General features: G+C 37.9%; 1 protein-coding gene across 10 annotated transcripts in view; it reads right to left on the minus strand.

The window, feature by feature from the left end:
- Msp300 (Muscle-specific protein 300 kDa) overlaps nucleotides 1-22,714 on the minus strand; it is a 480,743-nt gene that overhangs the window by 276,889 nt on the left and 181,140 nt on the right. For all 10 annotated transcript variants that reach the window (XM_067767583.1, XM_067767586.1, XM_067767584.1 and 7 more), the window contains one exon: nucleotides 7,446-7,507. In XM_067767583.1, the coding sequence (XP_067623684.1) occupies nucleotides 7,446-7,507 (62 nt within the window). The remainder of the gene's footprint in view (nucleotides 1-7,445; nucleotides 7,508-22,714) is intronic.

Below are 22,714 nucleotides of genomic sequence, written 5' to 3' on the forward strand. Positions count from 1 at the left end.
GAGCAACAATATCAAGATTGAGGTGGAGCCAGAGACTAGAGCGAAAGACGTCATGCTCCGCTGCTAAGCTGGCGATTGAGCTCAGCTTAAGCTGGGGGATTTAGCAAACGAATGATCGAGTTGTTGTTGCTGTTGTAGCAGTGCTTTGCCCCATGCAATAGGTGCGACCGATCACAAATTGTTCTCTAACGGGAGTTCAGGGAAACTTGCAGTTTCAACATGGGTGGACCATAGTGAGAGGGGTGTTAGAGGCGTTGATTCCACATTACAGTTGAAGAGATGGTTGGTGTCATGTGGGGACACATTGCAAGCAGGACATACATTTTGTATGTCGGGGTTGATTTTGGATAGGTAAGAGTTTAACCTGTTACAGTACCCAGATCGAAGTTGAGCTAGAGTAACGCGCGTTTCCCTATGTAGAGTGCGTTCCTCTTCTGCGACTTCTGGGTATTTTTCTTTAAGAACTGGATTCACCGGGCAATTGCTGACATAGAAGTCCGACGCCTGTTTGTGGATATCACTGAGGACCTGCTTGTGCTTTTTTACTTCATACGGCTGTGTTCTCAGGTGCTGTATTTCCTCATAACGCTTACGGAGATGACCTCTTAAGCCCTTGGGAAGTGTAACCTCATCAATCAGATGTCTGTTGGGATGCCCAGATTTCTGGGTGTTCAACAGAAACTGTTTGTCCAGCATTTCATTTCTCTCCCTAATGGGATGTACTCCCGCCTCATTGTGTAGGTGGTGCTCTGTGGACATAAGAAGACAGCTCGTAGCGGTTCTGAGAGCGGTGTTTTGGCAGGCCTATATTTTCTTCCTGTAAGTAACCATTAGGCTTGGCGACCATATATGGAACGCGTAGCATACAATCGGCCGACCATTTGCTTTGTAAGTGGTAATGAGTGTTTCTTTGTCTCTACCCTAAGTGCTGCCGGCAAGAGATTTAAGGATTTTATTAGGACTCTGGATTTAATGTATAATTGCGGTTGCACGCTCGCCAAAATGTATATCCTGATTGAACGTCACACCCAGTATTTTTGGGTGTAAGACAGTTGGTGGCGTAATTCCATCGGTTTGAATGGCCAATATGGTCAACATTTGCCGTGTTCATGTTGTAAATAAGGTCGCCGTTTATTTGGTCGGTGACAATGACGATGGTGGTTCATATAATTCGGCGACATTCACTACATTCACTGGGCGTTATGCATCATAAGTAACGATTTGACCAACAATATCAAGATTGAAACCGAGCGAAAGAGGTCACGCTCCGTTGCTATAGCTGGCGATTGAGCTCAGCTTAAGCTGAGGGATTTGGCAAACGAATGATCGAGTCATTCCCGCTGGCGGTGATAATCTACCATTTCACAGTCAACTCAACTGGATTGTTATATCTTTTTTTTCGGATTTCATCGTAGTGGTCACGAGATACCCAATTTTCTTTTGAAAGGCTGTTCCACGTCGAGAAATGATCTTCTGAAGTGCGCCGTGAGATGGTAACTGTTGAGCAACTCGTTGTGCCTTTTAACTCTATTCTTATTTTGTAGTATACTGTTTGAATGATATTTTGGATTCATCAGGGGGCATTGCGTGACAGTCCTGAGCGTGGTGTTTCTCCAATGTAATTTCCTCAGATACCTATCGAGCGCAGCAGAATTGCTCCTAAGGAGTTAAGAAGTGTGGCGTGGCTGACCACTTGACATTGCTTTCATAATTCATACCAGTTTTGATGTAGTTCACAACTAATTAATTTTAGAACAGGGATATGTTATTTATGTGTAAGTTCATTGCACTTTTCACAATTTTCTACTCAACGTTTTTCTTCTTCATGTCCAACATTTGTATGCTTTTTGTAGCTTTTCTTTTGGCACAATGCCTTCCATATGGCCTAATATGCATCGCTTCAGTTACTCATTTAGCCTATTTATGTATGTTTGATACAAACATTTACATTTTTTTTATTGGTACTTAAAATCATGTTAAAATTTTAAATTTTATTTTTACTTTTCCTTTACTTTTTGAGTGAAAGTAATTTTTTTGGCGTACATCATTTTGGTCAGACAATTTTCCACAGAATTTTCTATTTGTAAATAAAATAAAAACATGCAAACGCATAACTAAGCTGACTCATATTGAAATTTATTATGAAAAAGTTTATTTTCGCCTTTTTTGCGGTTGCTAAAAATTATGAATACGCTAGGGATGTAAGAATGCTGAACTGAGGCCGTTTCTCTTCCATGATGAGTGAAAGGAGTGAAGTTGGATCAGATTATATTAGGTTAGGTTAGGTTAAACTGGCCGGTCCATGAGGACCTCGCATAGTCTGATTGAGTCCGTAGTATTACCAGAAGTTTGTTTTAACGACCAAACTGAAAAACTCTATCAAAAACCAGGACTTACATATGTTATAAAATAACTCCGTCCTCTTGGCAAATACTAGAAGCTTCCTAAGACATACGCCACTTGCTGCTCCTAGATCTGACAGCTTTATCACTCCTAATAGCTGGAGTCTTAGCCTGGCAAATGCAGGGCACGAGCACAGATGGTGCTCGATCGTTTCCTCCTCCAACCCGCACTTCCTACATCTGCTATCACTGACCAAGCCTAATTTCAAGGCATGTGACGCCAGAAGGCAGTGTTCAGTCAGAATACCCGTCATGAGTGTACAGTACTCTATTTTTAATGATAGAAGCAACTTTGTTAGTCTAAGGTTGTAAGACCTACACATAATCTTCGACACTTTACAGCCCCGCGCTTGAGCTCACGCCTTTCGCGCTTGGTCGATCATGTGCACCTCTCGCCCTCGCTTAATCTCGCCCAGTCTAATTGGAACGTCTACGGAGCAAGCTTCATTCCCATCTATTTCATATGCCCTGGGACCCAATATAGATGTATGCTTCTCCCTGTCCCGATTCTCTCCAGGGACTGCTTACACACTAACACGCATTTAGATACTGTGCTATGCGAGATTGTTGCCTTAATTGCTGCTTAACTGTCAATATAAAAGTTAACAGGGTTGCAGTTTAAGCTATTCTCTTCCAGGGTTTCTACTGATTTGGTTATGGCTGATAGTTCCGCTTGGAAATTGCTACAGTGATCTGGAAGCCTGTAGGATCTGCTTATTTCCGGATCAGCATATTATACCGCAGACCCTACTCCTGCCACTACTTTTAAACCATCTGTGTACACATGTATCGCCTCGTCCGCCCTTTGCGCACCCTTGCGCCAACCGTCCACCTCTATTGTGGCCTTAAGATCTCCCTCGAAGCGCAGATAGGAACTCAGGTAGTCTATTCGTCTTGTGATTGATGACGCTATAATACTATGGTCATATGGTCGGCGCTCAAGCTGCCCGAGGTACCGCGCCTGGTTGCAGTTGTTAATGCTATGTTCTTTGCTACCAGGTCTACCGGTGGAATGTGCAGAATGGCATGCAGTGCAGCCGTCGGCGTTGTTTTCAATGCTCCCGTAATGCTAAGCATCTATAATCTGCATACCCCCTCTAATTTTTTGAGGTATGTTGTTTTTGTGTGGCTTTCCACCAAACAAGAACTCCATAGAATAGGGCTTACAATCGATGTAAAAACCCAATGAGAAAGAGAGGGCGATAAGTCCCACGTACACCCCAGCATCCTTTTACATGCATAAAGTCCGTTGAAGCCTTCTTCACCCTCTCCTCCACGTTGAGCTTCCATGCTTCCATGACAGCTTACTGTCTAAGACGATTCCTAGATATTTTGTGCAAGGTTTCTCCTGTAAGGTCACCCCTCATAATTAGGCCTGCTCCAATTTGGGACCTTGTACCACTTTATAAACAAGACCATATCCGTCTTCTCCGCATTGACTTTCAATAGATTATATTGAGTGGCTAACATTTCGGTTCAGAATGATCTCAATTCCCTTCAAAGGTTGTTTTATAACTCTAAGAGATTAGTAACAGACCACATGTAGACTGTGACACCCGGTTCAGTTGTCCATAAAACATAATCGGCTTGAACACCTGCCTTCTCAGTCACAAGCCTTCTCAAAAGTGCACAGCTCCTGCATGTAGCCCCGTTTAGCACTACAAGGCAAACTATGATGCTGCAGACCCATCATCCATATTGGGCTCGCAGGACAGTTTTCTGCCCGAAATAATGCGTAGATATTTAAAGCACTCATAAAGTACTAGCCGTACTCCAGTAGTCGAAATAGTCCTGAACAATAGCCCACCTAGCCACCGCGTCCAGCTAGCCCTGCAAAACATCTGGCCCCCTGACCCCTGGCCATAATTGCCAGATCATCTGCGTAGACAAACTCTCGGCAGCAACTGTCTCCTAGCTCCACCAGCAGCTCGTTTACTGTCAAAATCCGGAGTAGAGGAGATATAACACCATCCTATGGCGTGCGCGCTGCAAACATTTCCCTCAATTTCAGCCCCACCCTCTGCCAGTTAATTTGAACAGAATTTTGTTAATCGAAATTCAGCTGATGTTCCTTCGACTGCTAAGCCAATTAGTGACTCCTCTATTTGCCTTAGATCGGTGAGTTAATGTCGTTGAGAAGTTCTTACAATAGCCATGCTGCGATATCAACACAAATCAAGGAAAAAATGTAAGAAAGTAGGAGCATGTGGCATTTGATCTAATTTTGAATCAAGATAAAAACGATCTACTCCTATTCTTGAGGAAGCCCTCTGTTAACATTCATACTGTCAAGAGTAAATGGCCAACAACTAACTTTATCACCTAATACCTAGTATGCGTGAATAATATACGATTGCAAATCGAATTGAAGATTATACAACCAGAAGCGGGTGCCGAATACTGTTTAAAGTATTTATTGTAGGAAAATTAATGGGGTTCCAAGTCGATGTGAGTACTATGGTTGTATCGGGCTATGGTACGGCTGGTGCTGACCACTGCTCTTAGTATGAAGCGAAGCTCTTCGAAAGAGCTACCAACTCACCAGTCTAAAAGTACAACAAATCGCGTGTGCAGCACTATTGGGGCTTGTTGCACATGCCTCATGGTGGAGTAAGACCTATTTCGAATCGGAGTTATAACGGACGACGATCTTTGAAGTCGATAACTTAAAAGTGTTTTGGATTGAAAGTTTTTGTCGTATTATAATATATCATGGTGCATGCCTGTCGCAAAAGTCCACTGAAATCCACATACCCCAAATTTCCATGTGTGAATAAAACTTTCACACAGCAGTCGGGCTTGCTCCAAATGGCGTTAGTATAGGAGCTTTGAACATTCCTATCCGAGAAAGAAGTTCCCAAAATCAAGTTTGCCAAATATTTCTAATTGTAAATGTTTTGATGTTTTCTCATATATAATAAACTTCTTGAAGAAGGTGAATACAATACGGAAACGCGTAGAAGGAACGTAAACTCGATTGTTTGCATATAATTCAACGTCTTCAAATAGCCACAAAAATATTAAAAAGACAAATTTGCAAAATCCTCTTTCTTCTCCGGTGCACAGAGAGCTGTTATACAGTTAGTTCTACTGAGTTAGCTGGTGCGAGGTGGTGATAAAAAAAGTGAAAGGCATTACAATTTGCATAAAATCAAGAGCTGTCTGACCTTAGAGAAATAAAAAGAGGACAAATAACGATGTGAGTAGATTTCAGGATGACACCTATAATTTTATAGCACTGCTCATGTACTAGGGTAGCATACAGCCAACCCAGTGCTGAGCATATGTTGCACTTCCTCTACTACTAAATATGTATATATTCGGTTATTTGTGTTATTTAAAGAGACGTGCTGTAAAAAATCAAAAACTGTGGTCTTTATGTTAGCCGCACTGTATGTATGAACAAGTAATCTAATCATTTGATATTTTTCTTTTATCTTATCTTAATAAACAACAATTAACTGAAGGTAATGACAAATGTACAATGAATGTAATTAAAAAAAAATTAAGCTATTTCAATAAAAAACAACATTTACAGAAAGAATTTGAACGAGGACAATGGGCACACACAATTTAAACCACAAACAACCTTGTAAAAAATGCGACTAGTCTAGGTTGAATCCGGGATGAGTTGTTGTTGTTGTTGTAGTGATAAGGACACTCCCCTTAGGCCTTAGGGAGTGTTATCGATGTTGTACGTTCCGGTACCAAGCCCGACCATCTCGGGAACGATTTGTTATTACCACATGCGACCTTCTAGGCCATCCCGCCCTCCCATCCCCTAAATCCATGAGAAGTTCTGGGTCGCCAGAGTCTCGGCTGTTAATGAAACAGGATTCGCCACGGATATGTGTGGTTGACAATTGGGTTTGGAGCTATATATTGCGCTGGCAAACCCCTTGAAACGGTTGCTATTTAGTATATAAATATTTAGTATTGTAACGAATTTTGGGAAATTCCGCTTATTCCAAACCTTCTGTTAATGTTCGAATCGCTAAACTGTTGAATAAATAACTACACTATTCAATAATGCAAAATGGTCTTTATTAGACTAATTTTAGAGTACTTCACAACTAATTGCCGGTTTAAATAAAACTGCTTCGTTTGCCTCAGCTTGCGCTGCTTTATACTCTCGGTTTCCTCGTTCACCCATTTCTCCTAAGGTCTAGTAATTTCGTGAACTTCATGCTTGGTTACCAGCCATACACATGTATATTTGTAGTTTGTAGCCATATGCATCTGTATATGTAAGTACTACTTCGGCTGATGGTGAGTATCTCTCCATTGCCTTGTATGTATGTGTGTACATTATGATTGACTTGTTTACGTACATGCGAGTGGCTGCTTAGTATCGGATTAGTGATGCTAGTATCGCTTAGTGATGCTAATAGTCGTCACAGTATTTTAGTCGCCTCTTACGACAGGCATACCTACCGCGGGTATATTCAGTACAGTTCTATCTATTTATATGGGTTTGAGTGGTCCATTTTGTTTGAGTATGTCCAATGCAGAGACCAATTCCTGTTTATGCCTGAGCGGGTGGTGTCTTACTGGTCCTCTTTGTAAACCTTCGGGTACTGTCGAACAGATCCTTTTCGTTATGTTCGACACTTCCTCTTTGTACCCCTTACAATAGTGCAAATTTTTTTCCTATTGGTTATGTAGAATAATAAAAATAAAACAAATATTATGATAATGGAACATATGGTCCTAGTATTTTAGGTTCCGTATAGAACTCCGCATTTTTCTTAAATAATGCTATTCAATCACATTTAATCTTTTTATTCTATTAATATCGTTGCTGTTTCCTTTTTATTGTTATTTCCAATTAGCTACATAAATTTCAAACTGACTGATGCCAAATATAACCAAAATGGACTATAGGGTATGGATCAATTATACTCCAATGTGCACAAAAGAGTTCAATCGCAGACAGCTCTCTTTAGAGATTTATCGCACGATTTTTTACACTTATTTTTGCTTTTTCTTTAAATTGACATAAGTCTAACATTGTATGGATGTAAAATGTTTGGTATTACTCACCTTCGAGAGATACGAATTAATCCAATTAGTAAATGTCTTCTTCTGCACACGTTCTTGCTCCTCTGCAAATGAAAGATACAAAAAGAAAAATGCTTAGTAACTTAAGAAAATTATAACCTAAATCGTAAAATAATGTATATACAGTGGCTCACAAAAGTATTTTGCAATCGAAGCTAATTATAACAAGTAAGTAAGAGTGCCTAAGTCCGGGTGTAATCGAACATTATATACTCAGCTTGCGTTTCAATTGTACAGTTCATTTCAGATAAATTACTGTTTCGAATTTTGTTACAAGGAATTTATTTATTAATTTTTTTTTTTGAGGCTCTAGAAATGTTGTGTAATGCTTGATCCGAATAGGGGCGTGGCAACGCACATTAAAAGAAAAATGTCTCCCAATTTCCTCTTACAATAAAACTGCGTAAGTGAAATATTGATACAAAAATTTTTTTTTTGCTAAGATATAGCTTATAATTCTAGTAATTTTTAAACGTCATTTATATATAAAAGTGGGCGTGGTCATGGAGTGTCTTTTCAAAGATCAATGTAATATCTTTAACGGCGCCACGCCCATATTCCAACATTTTTTTGGAATTTATGGTTTGCGTCATAAAATCAATCCAACCAAATTTCATTACCTTAGCGTTATTCGTTTTTGAATTTTGTAATTTTTTCCATTTTCTAAATTTTCGATATCGAAAAAATGGGCTTGGTTATAGTCCGATTCCGCAAATTTTCAATACCAACTAGTCTAGGCTTATATAAGCCTGTTTACCGAATTTGGTGAAGATATCTCAATATTTTCTCAAGTTACCGTGTTAACGGGCGGACATGGCACAATACACAACAACAGCAAAGTAAGCAGCCACACATACATCTAAACCGCTAAGCTAACAGCAAAGAGAAGATTTCACTTACATATATGTAGTCGGCAACTAAGAGCAGAAGTTGTTACTCACACATACACACGCATATAACTAGAAGAGAAACGTAAATATCAGATACATAAAGGAGACATAAATAAGCAAAATGGATGAATGAGGTATCCGAGAGTATAAAAGTAGCGCAAGCTGAGGAATAAGGAGTTAGTTTGATTTAAACACGCTTTTAGTGAAGTACGCGATAGTTGTAATTGCGAAGTAGAGTTTTAAATAAAGACCATTTTGCCATATTGAATATTGGAGTTATTTATTTGACAGTTCAGCGATTCGAACGTTAACTGAAGGTGCATAATAATCGGAATTGCCTAAAATTCGTCACAGTACCTTTTGTCAGACAAGTATCTTGACACCTAGCTGTTTTTCTGTGGTAGTAAGCTAAGGGAACAAAAATTTCACTTTCTGTTTAGGCGAACTGTTTAGTAAATGTATATTGATAATAATACGGGTTTGGAAGATGAAATATGTCTATCTAGCTTGTAAGATATTCGAAATCCGTGCACACATGATATGAGGCAAAATACTTTTGTGAGCCACTGTATATATGATTAAAATATACTAAAAAAAATTCGTTGCATTAATTTATCAAATTTTATCAAAAACCTGCCCTTTTATTAATTTTCTCTTCAAAGCACTTGCGACAAATTCTTTTGATATTTTGATTGTTTTTAATCTACCTATAACTTATCAGTAAACTATTCTTGAATCACTATTATTAAAATTAATTTAGTTATAAATAGAAATGAAATCATTTTCCAACTCTATATTTTCCTACTACAATTGCACGTACATACATTCACAGTGGCTGCCAGCTGATTACAGTAAACACATGTTAAATTTCATTTTAAACAAGTAAGCGTGCTAAGTTCGTGCGAAACTGAACAGTATATACCCAACTGTGTGATTTGACATATATATTAAGAATACGTTTGAAGAGAAATATTACTAATATTAAATACCGGTGACGTATAAAAGAGTCAATGGACAATAATTTGCTTTTGAAAAAGAACTTATGTCAATGCCATTAATTCCAAATCCGAAAGAGAACTAACGTCAATTGACTTAAGTTCGCTTTGGTACTATTTAATGCCGCCACGCAAAAAGGAGCTAGGAGAAATAAGACTGTGAATTGTGTTGCGGTTGTTAGACCGTCCAAATCTGGCGTTGAGTCGGCATAATTTATATATTTCTTTATACGCTTTAATCTTCATAAAAAGCGTCGAAAATTTTGAATATAAAAAAATGTGCGATGTTCTCTTTCAAAAGCGAATTAAAGTCACGTTTTTTCTATTGATACTACTACACGCCACCTAAATACCATTTTACAAAAATTTTAACAAACCTAAAGAATTCAATGATGTGCATATTACTCTTTATATGTATCATCGGTAAGTAAGGCCAATCTTGGAATATGTTCCGATAATCTGGAACCCAAACTGTCAGACCCACTGAGAGAAATTAGACTCGTTTCAAAAGTAGTTTATTTTTGCGCTAAGAGACTTACCGTGGGATCCCTCAAGGATTCTTCCTCCCTACTCCAGCCATTTGAAACTTATTCAGCTTTCTACGTTACATAGTCGTTTTTTAGTAAACCTTATCAGAGCCCCGGCCACCGTGGTGTGATGGTAGCGTGCTCCGCCTACCACACCGTATGTCCTGGGTTCAACTCCCGGGTAAAGCTACATCAAAATTTTAGAAATAAGGTTTTTCAATTAGAAGAAAATTTTTCTAAGCGGGGTCGCCCCTCGGCAGTGACTGGCAAGCGCTCCGAGTGTATTTCTGCCATGAAAAGCTCTCAGTGAAAACTCATCTGCCTTGCAGACGCCGTTCGGAGTCGGTATAAAACATGTAGGTCCCGTCCGGCCAATTTGTAGGGAAAATCAAGAGGAGCACGACGCAAATTGGAAGAGAAGCTCGGCCTTAGATCTCTTCGGAGGTTATCGCGCCTTACATTTATTTATATTTTTTTATCAGAGCCCAGCTCTGCTTGGTGAAATTAAATTTAACCAGTTCACCCAGAGGTTGAAGTTCAACCACTATACGGTGTTAGCACGAGAAGCCTCAGATACGGGCTTATATGAATAACGCCCGAAAATTCGAACAAAAAATCTGGCGAATGACGGATGGTTTAAAGACCGGTGCAAATTCCTGCAGGTATGATAATAAAGATCAGGGAACATTTCTCCATAGGAAAAGACATACTCGATACCCTAATAGCCCATGATGGAAATACCAATCCGGCACCCTACTATGACAAAGAGAGAGTGATAATATACTTATGACGGACTACCCTGCTGAGCAGCTTACTGTGCGAAAAGCTGAAGCCTTAAGTCAACAAACTGATTGAACGATTGCGATTGATTGCGACTTCAGACCTGATAAATCTACCATCGACCAGATTTTCACTATGCGCCAAATATTGGAAAACCCCGCAAAAAAAGAATTCACACGTATCACCTATTGGTCGATTTTAAGGAAGCCTTCGACAGCACGAAAAGGAGCTGCCTTTATGCCGCTATATCTGAATTTGGTTTCCCCGCATAACGTATACGGCTATGTAAAAAGACGTTGAATAACACCATCAGCTCTTTAAGGATTGGGAATGACCTCTCAGAGCCATTTGAAACCAAACGAGGCTTCAGTCAAGGCGACTCTCTTTTGTGTTATTTCTTTAACCTAATGCTGGAAAAGATACTTTTAGCGGCAAAAATACTCATGATATCGATATTATTAGCCCTAACACGCCGTGAGTTCTGTGTTCTCTGGATTAGCTAAAGATTAAAAAAAAAAAATGTAAGTCTTGCCGTATGTGAGACGAAGTACTTGCTGTCATCCAAGAAAGATTCGGCGCATTAGCGCAATGTCAGCCACATCACTATTACGGATATAAATTCGAGACTGAGAAGGATTTCGCCTATTTGGAAACCAGCTTTAAAAGCGAAAATAATGTGAGCTTAGAAATGAAATGGAGAATAACTCTTGCAAACAATAACTCTTGCTACTTTGAATTCGAAAAAATCACATTCTACAAGTCGCTCATCATACCGGTCCTGATGTATGGCTCGAAATCATGGACGGTGTCGAGAGGAGATGGGATGGCTTTTGGAGTGTTTGAGAGTAAAATTCTCCGGAAAATGTATGGTCCTGTCTGTGATGCTGAGGGCGAGTATCGCAGAAGATATAATTATGGTGCAGTTCATAAGATTTACGTAGATATGGAAATAGTGCAGTGCATAAAAGTCCAAAGGCTTTGCTGGCTAAGTCATGTTATGCGAATGTACGAAGATGCTCCGGCCAAGAAGGCATTTCAGTCAGCACCACAGTTTGGAAGCAGAGGAAGAGCAGACCTTAACTGAGTTGTGAGAGGCAAGTGGAGAATGACTTAGCCTCCCTTGGTAATCTCAATTGATGTCAATTATTTCGAAACGGCCAAAATCAAAGGGCTTGCGAATCTAGTCATTCCTTGTTTCCACAATCATATCCAGAGCTGCTCAATCCCTATATACTTATAGCACTTTTGTTTTTGTTTTGCCGTGAAGAATAGGCACAGATACAAATTCACACTTTGAATATAAAAAAATTTCATAGCACTCCCATATGCCCATACATATAAATTCGATTCATTTGAAAGTGCCTGAATTTCATATGAAAGTGCAAAGAAAAATCACTTCCATATGAAGTCAAGGCACTTCGGTATGATATTCAAATTTAACTAAGAAATTGACACCAAATACTTTTTCTTGTATTGTAGCACTAAGAAAAATTTTAATTCAAAATTTATACAAAATATTTAAAATATATATATATATTTTTTTTTTTTGGCAATTTAAAAAAGTTTCAGTGTACATATATTTTTATACTCAGTTGAGCAGAGCTCACAGAGTATATTAACTTTGATTGGATAACGATGGGTTGTACAGGTATAAAGGAATCGAGATAGATATAGACTTTCATATATCAAAATCATCAGTATCGAAAAAAAAATTGATTGAGCCATGTCCGTCCGTCCGTCCGTTAACACGATAACTTGAGTAAATTTGGAGGTATATTGATGAAATTTTGTATGTAGGTTCCTGGGCACTCATCTAAGATCGCTATTTAAAATGAACGAAATCGGAACATAACCACGCCCACTTTTTCAATATCGAAAATTTCGAAAAACACAAAAAGTGCGATAATTCATTACGAAAGACGGATAAAGCGATGAAACCTGGTACGTGAGTTGAACTTACGACGCAGAATAGAAAGTTAGTAAAATTTTGAACAATGGGCGTGGCACCGCCCACTTTTAAAAGAAGGTAATTTAAAAGTTTTGCCAGCTCTAATTTGGCAGCCGTTGAAGATATCATGATGAAATTTGGCAGAAACGTTACTCCTATTACTATATATATGTGTAATAAAAATTAGCAAAATCGGAGAACGACCACGCCCACTTTAAAAAAAATTTTTTTAAAGTCAAATTTTAACAAAAAATTGAATATCTTTACAGTATATAAGTAATTTATGTCAACATTCAACTCCAGTAATGATATGGTGCAACAAAATACAAAAATAAAAGAAAATTTCAAAATGGGCGTGGTTCCGCCCTTTTTCATTTAATTTGTCTAGAATACGTTTAATGCCATAAGTCGAACAAAAATTTACCATTCCTTGTGAAATGTGTTAGTCCCTAGGACGATAACTATTTTCTGTGAAAAAGGGCGAAATCGGTTGAAGCCACGCCCAGTTTTTATACACAGTCGACCGTCTGTCCTTCCGCCCCGCCGTTAACACGATAACTTGAGCAAAAATCGATATATCTATACTAAACTCAGTTCACGTACTTATCTGAACTCACTTTGTACTGGTATAAAAAATGGCCGAAATCCGACTATGACCACGCCCACTTTTTCGATATCGAAAATTACGAAAAATTCAAAAAAAGGCATAATTCTATACCAAATACGAAAAAAGGGATGAAACATTGGATTGGTTTATTGACGCAAACTATAACTTTAGAAAAAAACTTTGTAAAATGGGTGTGACACCTACCATATTAAGTAGAAGAAAATGAAAAAGTTCTGCAGGGCGAAATCAAAATCCCTTAAAATCATGGCAGGAATACTGTTCGTGATATTACATATATAAATAAATTAGCGGTACCCGACCGATGATGTTCTAGGTCACCCTGGTCCACATTTGGTCGATATCTCGAAAATGCCTTCACATATACAACTACCACCACTCCCTTTAAAACCCTCATTAATACCTTTAATTTGATACCCATATCGTACAAACACATTATAGTCACCCCTGATCCACCTTTATGGCGATATCTCGAAAAGGCGTCCACCTATAGAACGAAGGCCCACTCCCTTTTAAAAATACTGATTAACACCTTTCATTTGATACCCATATCGTACAAACACATTCTAGAGTCACCCCTGGTCCACCTTTATGGCGATATTTCGAAACGGCGTCCACCTATGAACTAGGGCCCACTCCCTTTTAAAATACTCATTAACACCTTTCGTTTGATGCTCATATTGTACAAACAAATTCTAGGGTCACCCCTGGTCCACCTTTATGGCGATGTCTCGAAACGGCGTCCACCTATGGAACTAAGGATTACTCCCTTTTAAAATACTCATTAACACCTTTCTTTTGATACTCATATTGTACAAACAAATTCTAGGGTCACCCCTGGTCCACCTTTATGCCGATATCTCGAAACGGCGTCCACCTATGGAACTAAGGATTACTCGCTTTTAAAATACTCATTAACACCTTTCATTTGATACCCATATCGTACAAACGCATTCTAGAGTCACCCCTGGTCCACCTTTATGGCGATATCTCGAAAAGGCGACCACCTATACAACAACCACCACTCCCTTTTAAAACCCTCATTAATACCTTTAATTTGATACCCATATCGTACAAACACATTCTAGAGTCACCCCTGGTCCACCTTTATGGCGATATTTCGAAACGGCGTCCACCTATAGAACTAAGGCCCACTCCCTTTTAAAATACTCATTAACACCATTCGTTTGATGCCCATATTGTACAGACAAATTCTAGAGTCACCCCTGGTCCACCTTTATGGCGATATCTCGAAAAGGCGACCACCTATACAACAACCACCACTCCCTTTTAAAACCCTCATTAATACCTTTAATTTGATGCCCATATCGTACAAACGCATTATAGAGTCAACCCTGATCCACCTTTATGGCTATATATCCCTAAATGGCGTCCACCTATAGAACTATGGCCCACTCCCTCATAAAATACTCTTTAATGACTTTCATTTGATACACATGTCATACAAACACATTCCAGGGTTTCCCTCGGTTCATATTCCTACATGGTTATTTTCCCTTATGTTGTCACCATAGCTTTTTTTTTTTTTTTTGTCACCATAGCTCTCAACTGAGTATGTAATGTTCTACTTGTTTTTTTCTTGCTTTTGATTGTTTACCTTCTTTGTTCAATATATTAGATCACTACCTACACCCACTAGACCATGACCAGTTGCTAACGGAATGCCTTCAATGCCTTTCCCGCCGGCATTTTTTGTTTTGTCACAATTATTTTTTTGTATATTCAAACTCTTTGTGACGTGCGCAACGATTGGTCCGACTAATGCCGGTCTATATTTTTCTCTAAGCAATGAAAACTAATTTTATTTGATTACAAATACAATACATATTTATAGGTGTTTTTTTTTTTTTTGTTTTTTTTTTATTTATTGATTGAGTTGAATTTCACATACATACATGCAGTTATTAATTGTTGCAGTGGCAATCTGGGCAACGCAGCTGCAGAGCGATGTAGTGTCGGGCCAGGTAATGTAACTGAACCATAAACTCTATTTTTCAAACTTGAAAAGTTAAATTGATATGAAATTTTTTTTTGAAACAGGATCACAGAACAACACATTAGTGTGGAATGCCCTTAGATTATATTTGTTCTATCAAAAGCTCCTCATCAAAATCAAGTACCTAAGCATATGCTACAGCACCATAGGTGAAATTTCGAAAATGTGGGGTAAGTGTAATCGTTATCTCTACGAGTGGTATCCTGAGTGGGTGGATCCAGAATGTAGGTAGGTAGGTTGAACTGGCCGGTCCATGAGGACCTCACATAGACTGACTGAGTCCGTAGTGTTACCAGAAGTTTGTTTTAACGACCAAACTGAAAAACCCTATCAAAAACCAGGACCTATGTTATAAAATAACTCCGTCCTCTTGGCAAATACTAGAAGCTTCCTAGGACTTAAGCCACTTGCTGCTTCTAGATCTGACAGCTGTATCACTCCTAATAGCTGGAGCCTTAGCCTGGCAAGTGCAGGGCACGAGCACAGAACGTGCTCGATCGTTTCCTCCTCCAACCCGCACTTCCTACATCTGCTATCACTGGCCAAGCCTAGTTTAAAGGCATGTGACGCCAGAAGGCAGTGTCCAGTCAGAATACCCGTCATGAGTCTACAGTCCTCTCTTTTTAATGAGAGGACCAACTGTGTTAGTCTAAGGTTGTAAGACCTACACATAATCTTCTACACTTTACAGCCCCGCGCTTGAACCCACGCCTTTCCCGCTTGGTCGATCATGTGCACCTCTCGCCTTCGCTTAACCTCGCCCAATCTAATTGGGACATCTACGGAGCAAGCTTCAAGGGATGCGCCCTTTTTAGCTAGTTCGTCCGCTTTTTCATTCCCATCTTTTCCCATATGCCCTGGGACCCAATATAGATGTATGCTTCTCCCTGTCGCGATTCTCTCCAGAGACTGCTTACACTCTAACACGCATTTAGATGCTGTGCTATGCGAGATTATTGCCTTAATTGCTGCTTGACTGTCAATATAAAAGTTAACACGGTTGCAGCTTAAGCTATTCTCTTCCAGGGTTTCTACTGCTTTGTTTACGGCTAATATTTCCGCTTGGAAAACGCTACAGTAATCCGGCAGCCTGTAGGATCTGCTTATTTCCGGATCAGCGCAGTATACCGCAGACGCTACTCCTTCCACTACTTTGGAACCATCGGTGTACACATGTATCGCCTCGTCCGCCATTTGCGCACCCTTGCGCCAACCGACCACCTCTATTGTGGCCTTAAGATCTCCCTCGAAGCGCAGATAGGGAATCATGTAGTCTGTTCGTCTTGTGATTGATGACGCTATACTACTATGGCCATATGGTCGGCGCTCAAGCTGCCCCGAAGCACCGAGCATGGTTGCGGTCGTTAACGCTTTGTTCTTTGCTACCAGGTCTACAGGTGGGATGTGCAAAATGACATACAGTGCAGCCGTCGGGGTTGTTTTCAGGGCTCCCGTAATGCTAAGCATCGATAGTCTCCATACCCCCTCTAATTTTTTGAGGTATGTTGTTTTTGTGTTGCTTTCCACCAAACAAGAACTCCATAGTATAGAATAGGGCTTACAATCGCTGTAAAACCCAATGAGAAAGAGAGGGCGATAGGCCCCACGTACACCCCAGCATTCTTTTACATGCATAGAGTGCCGTTGAGGCCTTCTTGACCCTCTCCTCCACGTTGAGCTTCCATGACAGCTTACTGTCTAGGATGATTCCTAAATATTTTGTGCAAGGTTTTTCCTGTAAGGTCACCCCTCCTAACTCCAGAATGTAACTGTAGGGTAATTGTACGCATAATGTATGGAAATGTTGGAAGGAAACGAAGGAAATGAAAAGTAGAGCAGTTAAGCAAGAAAAAGAGGGGTGAGGAAAGATGAGAACCCGAATCCGAAACCGAAATCGAACGGCGCGCCATCAAAGTGTTACAGGTTTGTTATCGATAACAACCGTTATTGACGAGCTACCGGATTATTATCGACGGGTTATGGGCGTGTTATGCATTTCTTTTCGGAGAGTTATCGGTATCTCAAACATAGAGCTGGTGATTTCCTCTCGAGCACAAGCGACAATTTCGACACCCGAGAAATTGAGAACTCGGCTTCTCGTCAGATTCTCGTTTCTCGAAATACTCGCAAGTCTCACAAGCTTTATTGACAGTACTAATGCACTCTGTTTTTATCACTTGTGTTTTTTGTTGATTTATTGCTTTTCCACTGATACTTCACACAAAGCATGTTTATATAATTTGCTGCATAATATGCTTTACGAGTATTTCGAAATTCGAGAATCTCGCGAGAAGCCGACACTCGCGAAATATCTCTTTTCGAGCAAGTTCGACAACTTTTAAGCCCTAGTATCTTATCCATTTGGTATCGGCGTGGTATAGTCGTTGTATAGTTAGATGGGTTATCAATTTGTTATCTAAATGTTATAAATTTTTCATTGGCAACAAACAATAAGTTATCGATTACTGATTGTTTTTTCCGTGCTATCTATTTGTTATCAGCATGATTCATTATCGACAAGCTATCGATTTGTTATCAGCGTGTTATCGATTTGTTACGACAAGTTATCGCATCACTTACAATAAAATCCTTTACTAATGCTTCAAGGGTACAGAAAACATTCTGAAAAGATCGTATGGGAAAGTTTGCACATGGCGATGGTTACTAGGACATATTTCTGAATGTCACTATTTCAAATACGCCTGCATTCATACTGATGTTAGGGCAGATTCCTCTATCCACTGAGGGATCTAACGCTTCGCTTCCCGATTTGTAAACTGTCTCTAATTTTCATCACTTCATTGCAATACCATTTATACCACTTTCGTACATATGTAGTGTATGTTTTAAGCCGAAATTGTGGGGAATATATTTCGGCGCGTTCAACAGAGCTTTATCAGTGCCTTGGCACCAGTATGAATGCAGGTATACTCGAGCTCAGCGCCGGTAAAGCTAGCTGATTAAGAAGTAAAACTCAGAAATATGTTCTTATAACCATCTCCGTGTGCAAACTTTGTAATAACAAAAAAAACCCTCTATATACCAATGAAACTGTCTCGCTGCAAAAATTGTGCGCTTAATTGTGATGTCGATGTGAAGGTGGTCGCTTAGGTTAAAATAACATACTTCACAGGATACTTAGCTTTAAATATCGAGTTGGAAAAATAAATTTTAGTCTAGTATAAGAGCACAGTCTAACGACTTCCTCGTTGAAACTGTCGCGTATGCATTCATTAACAAAAGTCAAAAAAACGGAGGAGACAAAACAAATTACGAAAAGAATTTGTTGAGTTCAAGTGCGATTACTTTGCAAAACTAATTCAACCAAATTACAAAGGTCAAAGTCTATTATACAATTTATGACGACAGGTGATACCCAAAACATTAAACTAGTGTAATTCGTATGTCTGCACTTGCACATTAAAATTTACAAGTTAACAAACAATCAGGTGCGACTATCTTGATTAACATCTCATTCTAATTAGGTAAAAATCTTTAAGCAAAAATGTTAATATTATTATTTGAAAATGAATTAAAAAAAAAATCATGTAAATTTCACTCTTTGAAATTTCGGACTTCTTTCTATTAGAGATGTGAGCCTCCGAGTATTTAAGGAAGCGGTTCTGTTGAGTTCAGTTTCAAGCGGCTCCAGTTTTGGAGCGTAACAATAATTATACACGTATACACAGCTGAGCATAACACAAGTGATTTGCTGAAGACGGGAACTGTTTTATACCAAATAATAAAAAAAAAAGTTTAACGTATACCCACCGATACTCGTATTTTTATGTGGTACGGATATGTTTGCGTGTAATTGGTGGGTTTTTAATAAAACAACGGCTATTTTTTCGTTTATGTTGGGACATATTTTTCTTGAAATGGAATGGATTTTCGACTTTTTTGGAGCTATTTCTTGAGTATGCTGGAAACGGCCGTCAATTCGTCTGCATGTTTTTCCAAGCACTTAAGATCGAGTTCCTTTATACAAATCGTTTTAATATACATTTTCGCCGATTCTTTAAAGAAATCGGTTTTCCTGGTGCGGAGTTCTAAAATTCTGCGATCACAATTATTTCGAGGTTAGACTAAGCGAAACTGCACCAACAAATATAAACATTTGACCTTTAAATTTTGTTTATATATATGTATTTTTTTTTTTTTTGACAATTTGACAAAATAGTTTTAGATTCAATTTTGTAAATTGCTTGCATAACCTTGAACTACATTTATACATAAATTCTATTTTAATAATAATTTTTAAGCAATTTGCACTAACCAATCATTCAAAGTGGACATTCGTGAGTATTTTGTATAAAAGCGCGTGTGCACGACCTACGTTTTATTTTTTTTTTTTATTATTTTTTTTTTGTGCTTTTTATACTTAAATATTCATTAATATTTCAAATTTCGGCAAATGAATTTTGTCGGAAAAGTGCCTCAATGGTTCAGAGACTTTTATTTTCATATGTTATTAAATTAATTTGTTTGAATGTTAAATAGCAGAGCGGAGAAATAATATGTCGGAAACGTTTCGGCACTATTTTCAATATATTTCAGGACTATTTCGAGATAGTTTGAGAGTCATGTTGGAGATTTTTTCGGAATCAATTCTGATACGGATCATTTCGGGATATTTGAGAACTATTTTGGGATATATTCCGAACTATTTCGAATTTATTTTCGAAACTGTTTCGGGATCATATCGATCTTTTTTATGGTACTTTTTCAAATAACATGTGGAAGCTTTTCGAAATTATTTTGGAACGTTTTGGGGATCATTTCTGAATGATTCTGAAATTGTTTTTGGAATCAGTTTAGGAGTATATCGAAACTATTTCGGGATCATTTTGGAATTATTCAGTTTCAGAGCTGCCAAATAACTTTTCGGCACCGTTTCGGAACTTCTTAGAAATCAGTTCAGGACGATTTTGAGATGACTTTTTAGTTCTCCTTGAGAATTTTTCGGGATCATTTCGAAACAGAATAGTTCTCAAATTTTGGAATATTTTCCAGACCTCAGAAAATTATCTGCCGTACTGTTTCTTGATAATTTTGATAACACTCCGCACTTTTTTTACAGTACTTTTTTGAATTTATTTTGTAATCATTTCTGAGCTATATCTAAATTGCTTTCGGGATCAGTTTGAATTATATCGAAACTATTTAGTTTAGGGGTGATTCCGAAACTATTTAGGATTATTTTCAGGATCATGTAACAGCAGTTCGGAACCATTTGGGGTTTTTTCGAGACTATTTCGGAATAGTTGCGAGACTATTTTGAAATTATTTCGGGACCATTTCTTCACTATTTTCTTTATTATTTGGGAATCATTCATGGACTATTGGGGTGCCATCTCCGGACCAGGAACGATTTTGGGACTATTCCAGTATCAGTTCGTTATTTTTTTTCTAGGATCGCTTCATGATCATTTTGAGATGCTTTCAGGGCTATTTCAAGACCATTTTGTAATCATTTTGTGACATTTTTGAAGAATTATTTTGGAATTGTTTTGAGTTATTCTTGGAATCATTTTGGAACGATTTCAAGACTGTTTTCAAGATCATTTCGAGGCAGTTTCGGAATCATTTCAGATTTTTTTTTTCAAGACTATTTCGGGATAATTTCGAGGCTATTTTAAATTATTTCGGGACCATCTCTTCACTGCTTTCTTAATTATTTCGGAATCAATCATGGACTATTGCGTTACCGTTTTGTGGTCATTATTGGTCATGTCGGGACTATTACAAAATCATTCGGAGTTATTTTAGAATGATTTTAGTGCTATTTCCAGATTATTTGGGGACTACTTATTTCGGAATTATTTGGAACCATTTTTCGAGGCCTTTTTGGGATAACTCGGATACTTTGAGAATTGTTTAGGGATAATTTCGAATTGTTTTCGTGATTATCTTGGAACAATTTCAGAATAATTTTGAAAGATTCAGGATCATTTAGAGATCTCTTTGATAGGCTTCACGGCACTTTTAGCATACATTTTTGTCTAACTTTTGAAATTTAAGAAAAGATAGTATATATAGAATATAAGGCAGTTCAGAAAAAACATATTGAAAGTTGCAAATATTTAAATTAATCACCTTGAGTTTCTATAAAATAATTACTTCATAGTTGCAAATTCGCAACATGCGCCATTTCACAGCGTGAATTAAAGCAGTAAATAAATCACCAATAATTTGAATTTGCAAAATGTTAGTAAAAAACATACGTGCCGCTTGACAAATTAATCTGATAAACTCCGATTGCATATTAAGTATGAGACAGGCATGAGCTTAAAGCTACGTGCATACGAGTAAGTCTTATTTATCATTGAAAATTTGTTAAGTTGTTTACATATTCGAAAACATGTCTGCTATATTCAAGGATATTGTTTGTTATTGAAAACTCAAAATTACGTAAGTAAATGAAATTTAGAAACCAAATGTAATAAATCAAAATTCGAAGGTTGGCCGCCATCTACAAATATATTAACATTAAGTCAAATGTCGTTAAGGACGATTGCATAAAAACGTATCAGTTATACGTTAAAGATAACTGCATAAAACTTGGTCGAAGTAAGGTGCAAAAGCTCACCCCTAAATTTTAGGTTATCGGTATTTTTTATCATTCTTAATCATAGTCTTGTTAAAGCTTCAATATTTCCCACAAACATCGAAAACATATTTCTCTAACCTTTGAAAAATTTATAGTTCTTAATTTAATATCCAATATTTTTCTCCAATTATTCCCCAACCTTTGATACATTTTGAAAAAATATGTAACATAACGAAGCAGATTAATTTTTAAAGAAACAAGCCTAACATTTTTATGTATTCAGAATTTTTCTGATAATGCAGTTTTCTAGCCGAATAAGTTCTAGTCAAAATAGGACATGTTTTAGGTCTCTCAAAATTCACATTTCGAGTTTTTACAGTTTTTGTGGAAGTGTTAACGGTTTTTATCTACGAGTTGTCGGTTATTTATCGACGGTTGTTATCCATTTCTTATCGACAAGTTAGCGGTTTGCTATAGTTGTGCAATCGAGCAGGTATAGGCGAGTTATCGATTTGCTATCTAAAAGTTATAAATTTGTGACTTATTTTGTTTTGTTGGTTTTCCGACAGGATGGATAAATGATGTACATTGGAACGACTTTCCGTCATCCCTTGTCAAGTTTGGTTTCGAGACAAACTGGTTTCGGCGTTGTGCCATCATCAGTGTCGATTTATGTTCTGATTTATTGTTGTCGTTTGTCCTGTATTTATAGTTCGTAAGTACATGAGCAGGTATTGTATAAATTTGTTTTCATTAACAGAGGTAATATTGAGCTACATATTTTGTTTTCGATTAATTTGTTTGTTATCGGTTAGTTATCAAGTAAGTATCGAAAAGTGATCCTTTATTTATCGAGAATTAATCGAAATGTTATAAAAAATGTATCCATTTCTTATCGAAAAGTTATCGATATATTATA

This window comes from Eurosta solidaginis, chromosome 2 (genome assembly GCF_040869045.1).
Source record: "Eurosta solidaginis isolate ZX-2024a chromosome 2, ASM4086904v1, whole genome shotgun sequence".
Lineage (NCBI taxonomy): Eukaryota > Metazoa > Arthropoda > Insecta > Diptera > Tephritidae > Eurosta > Eurosta solidaginis.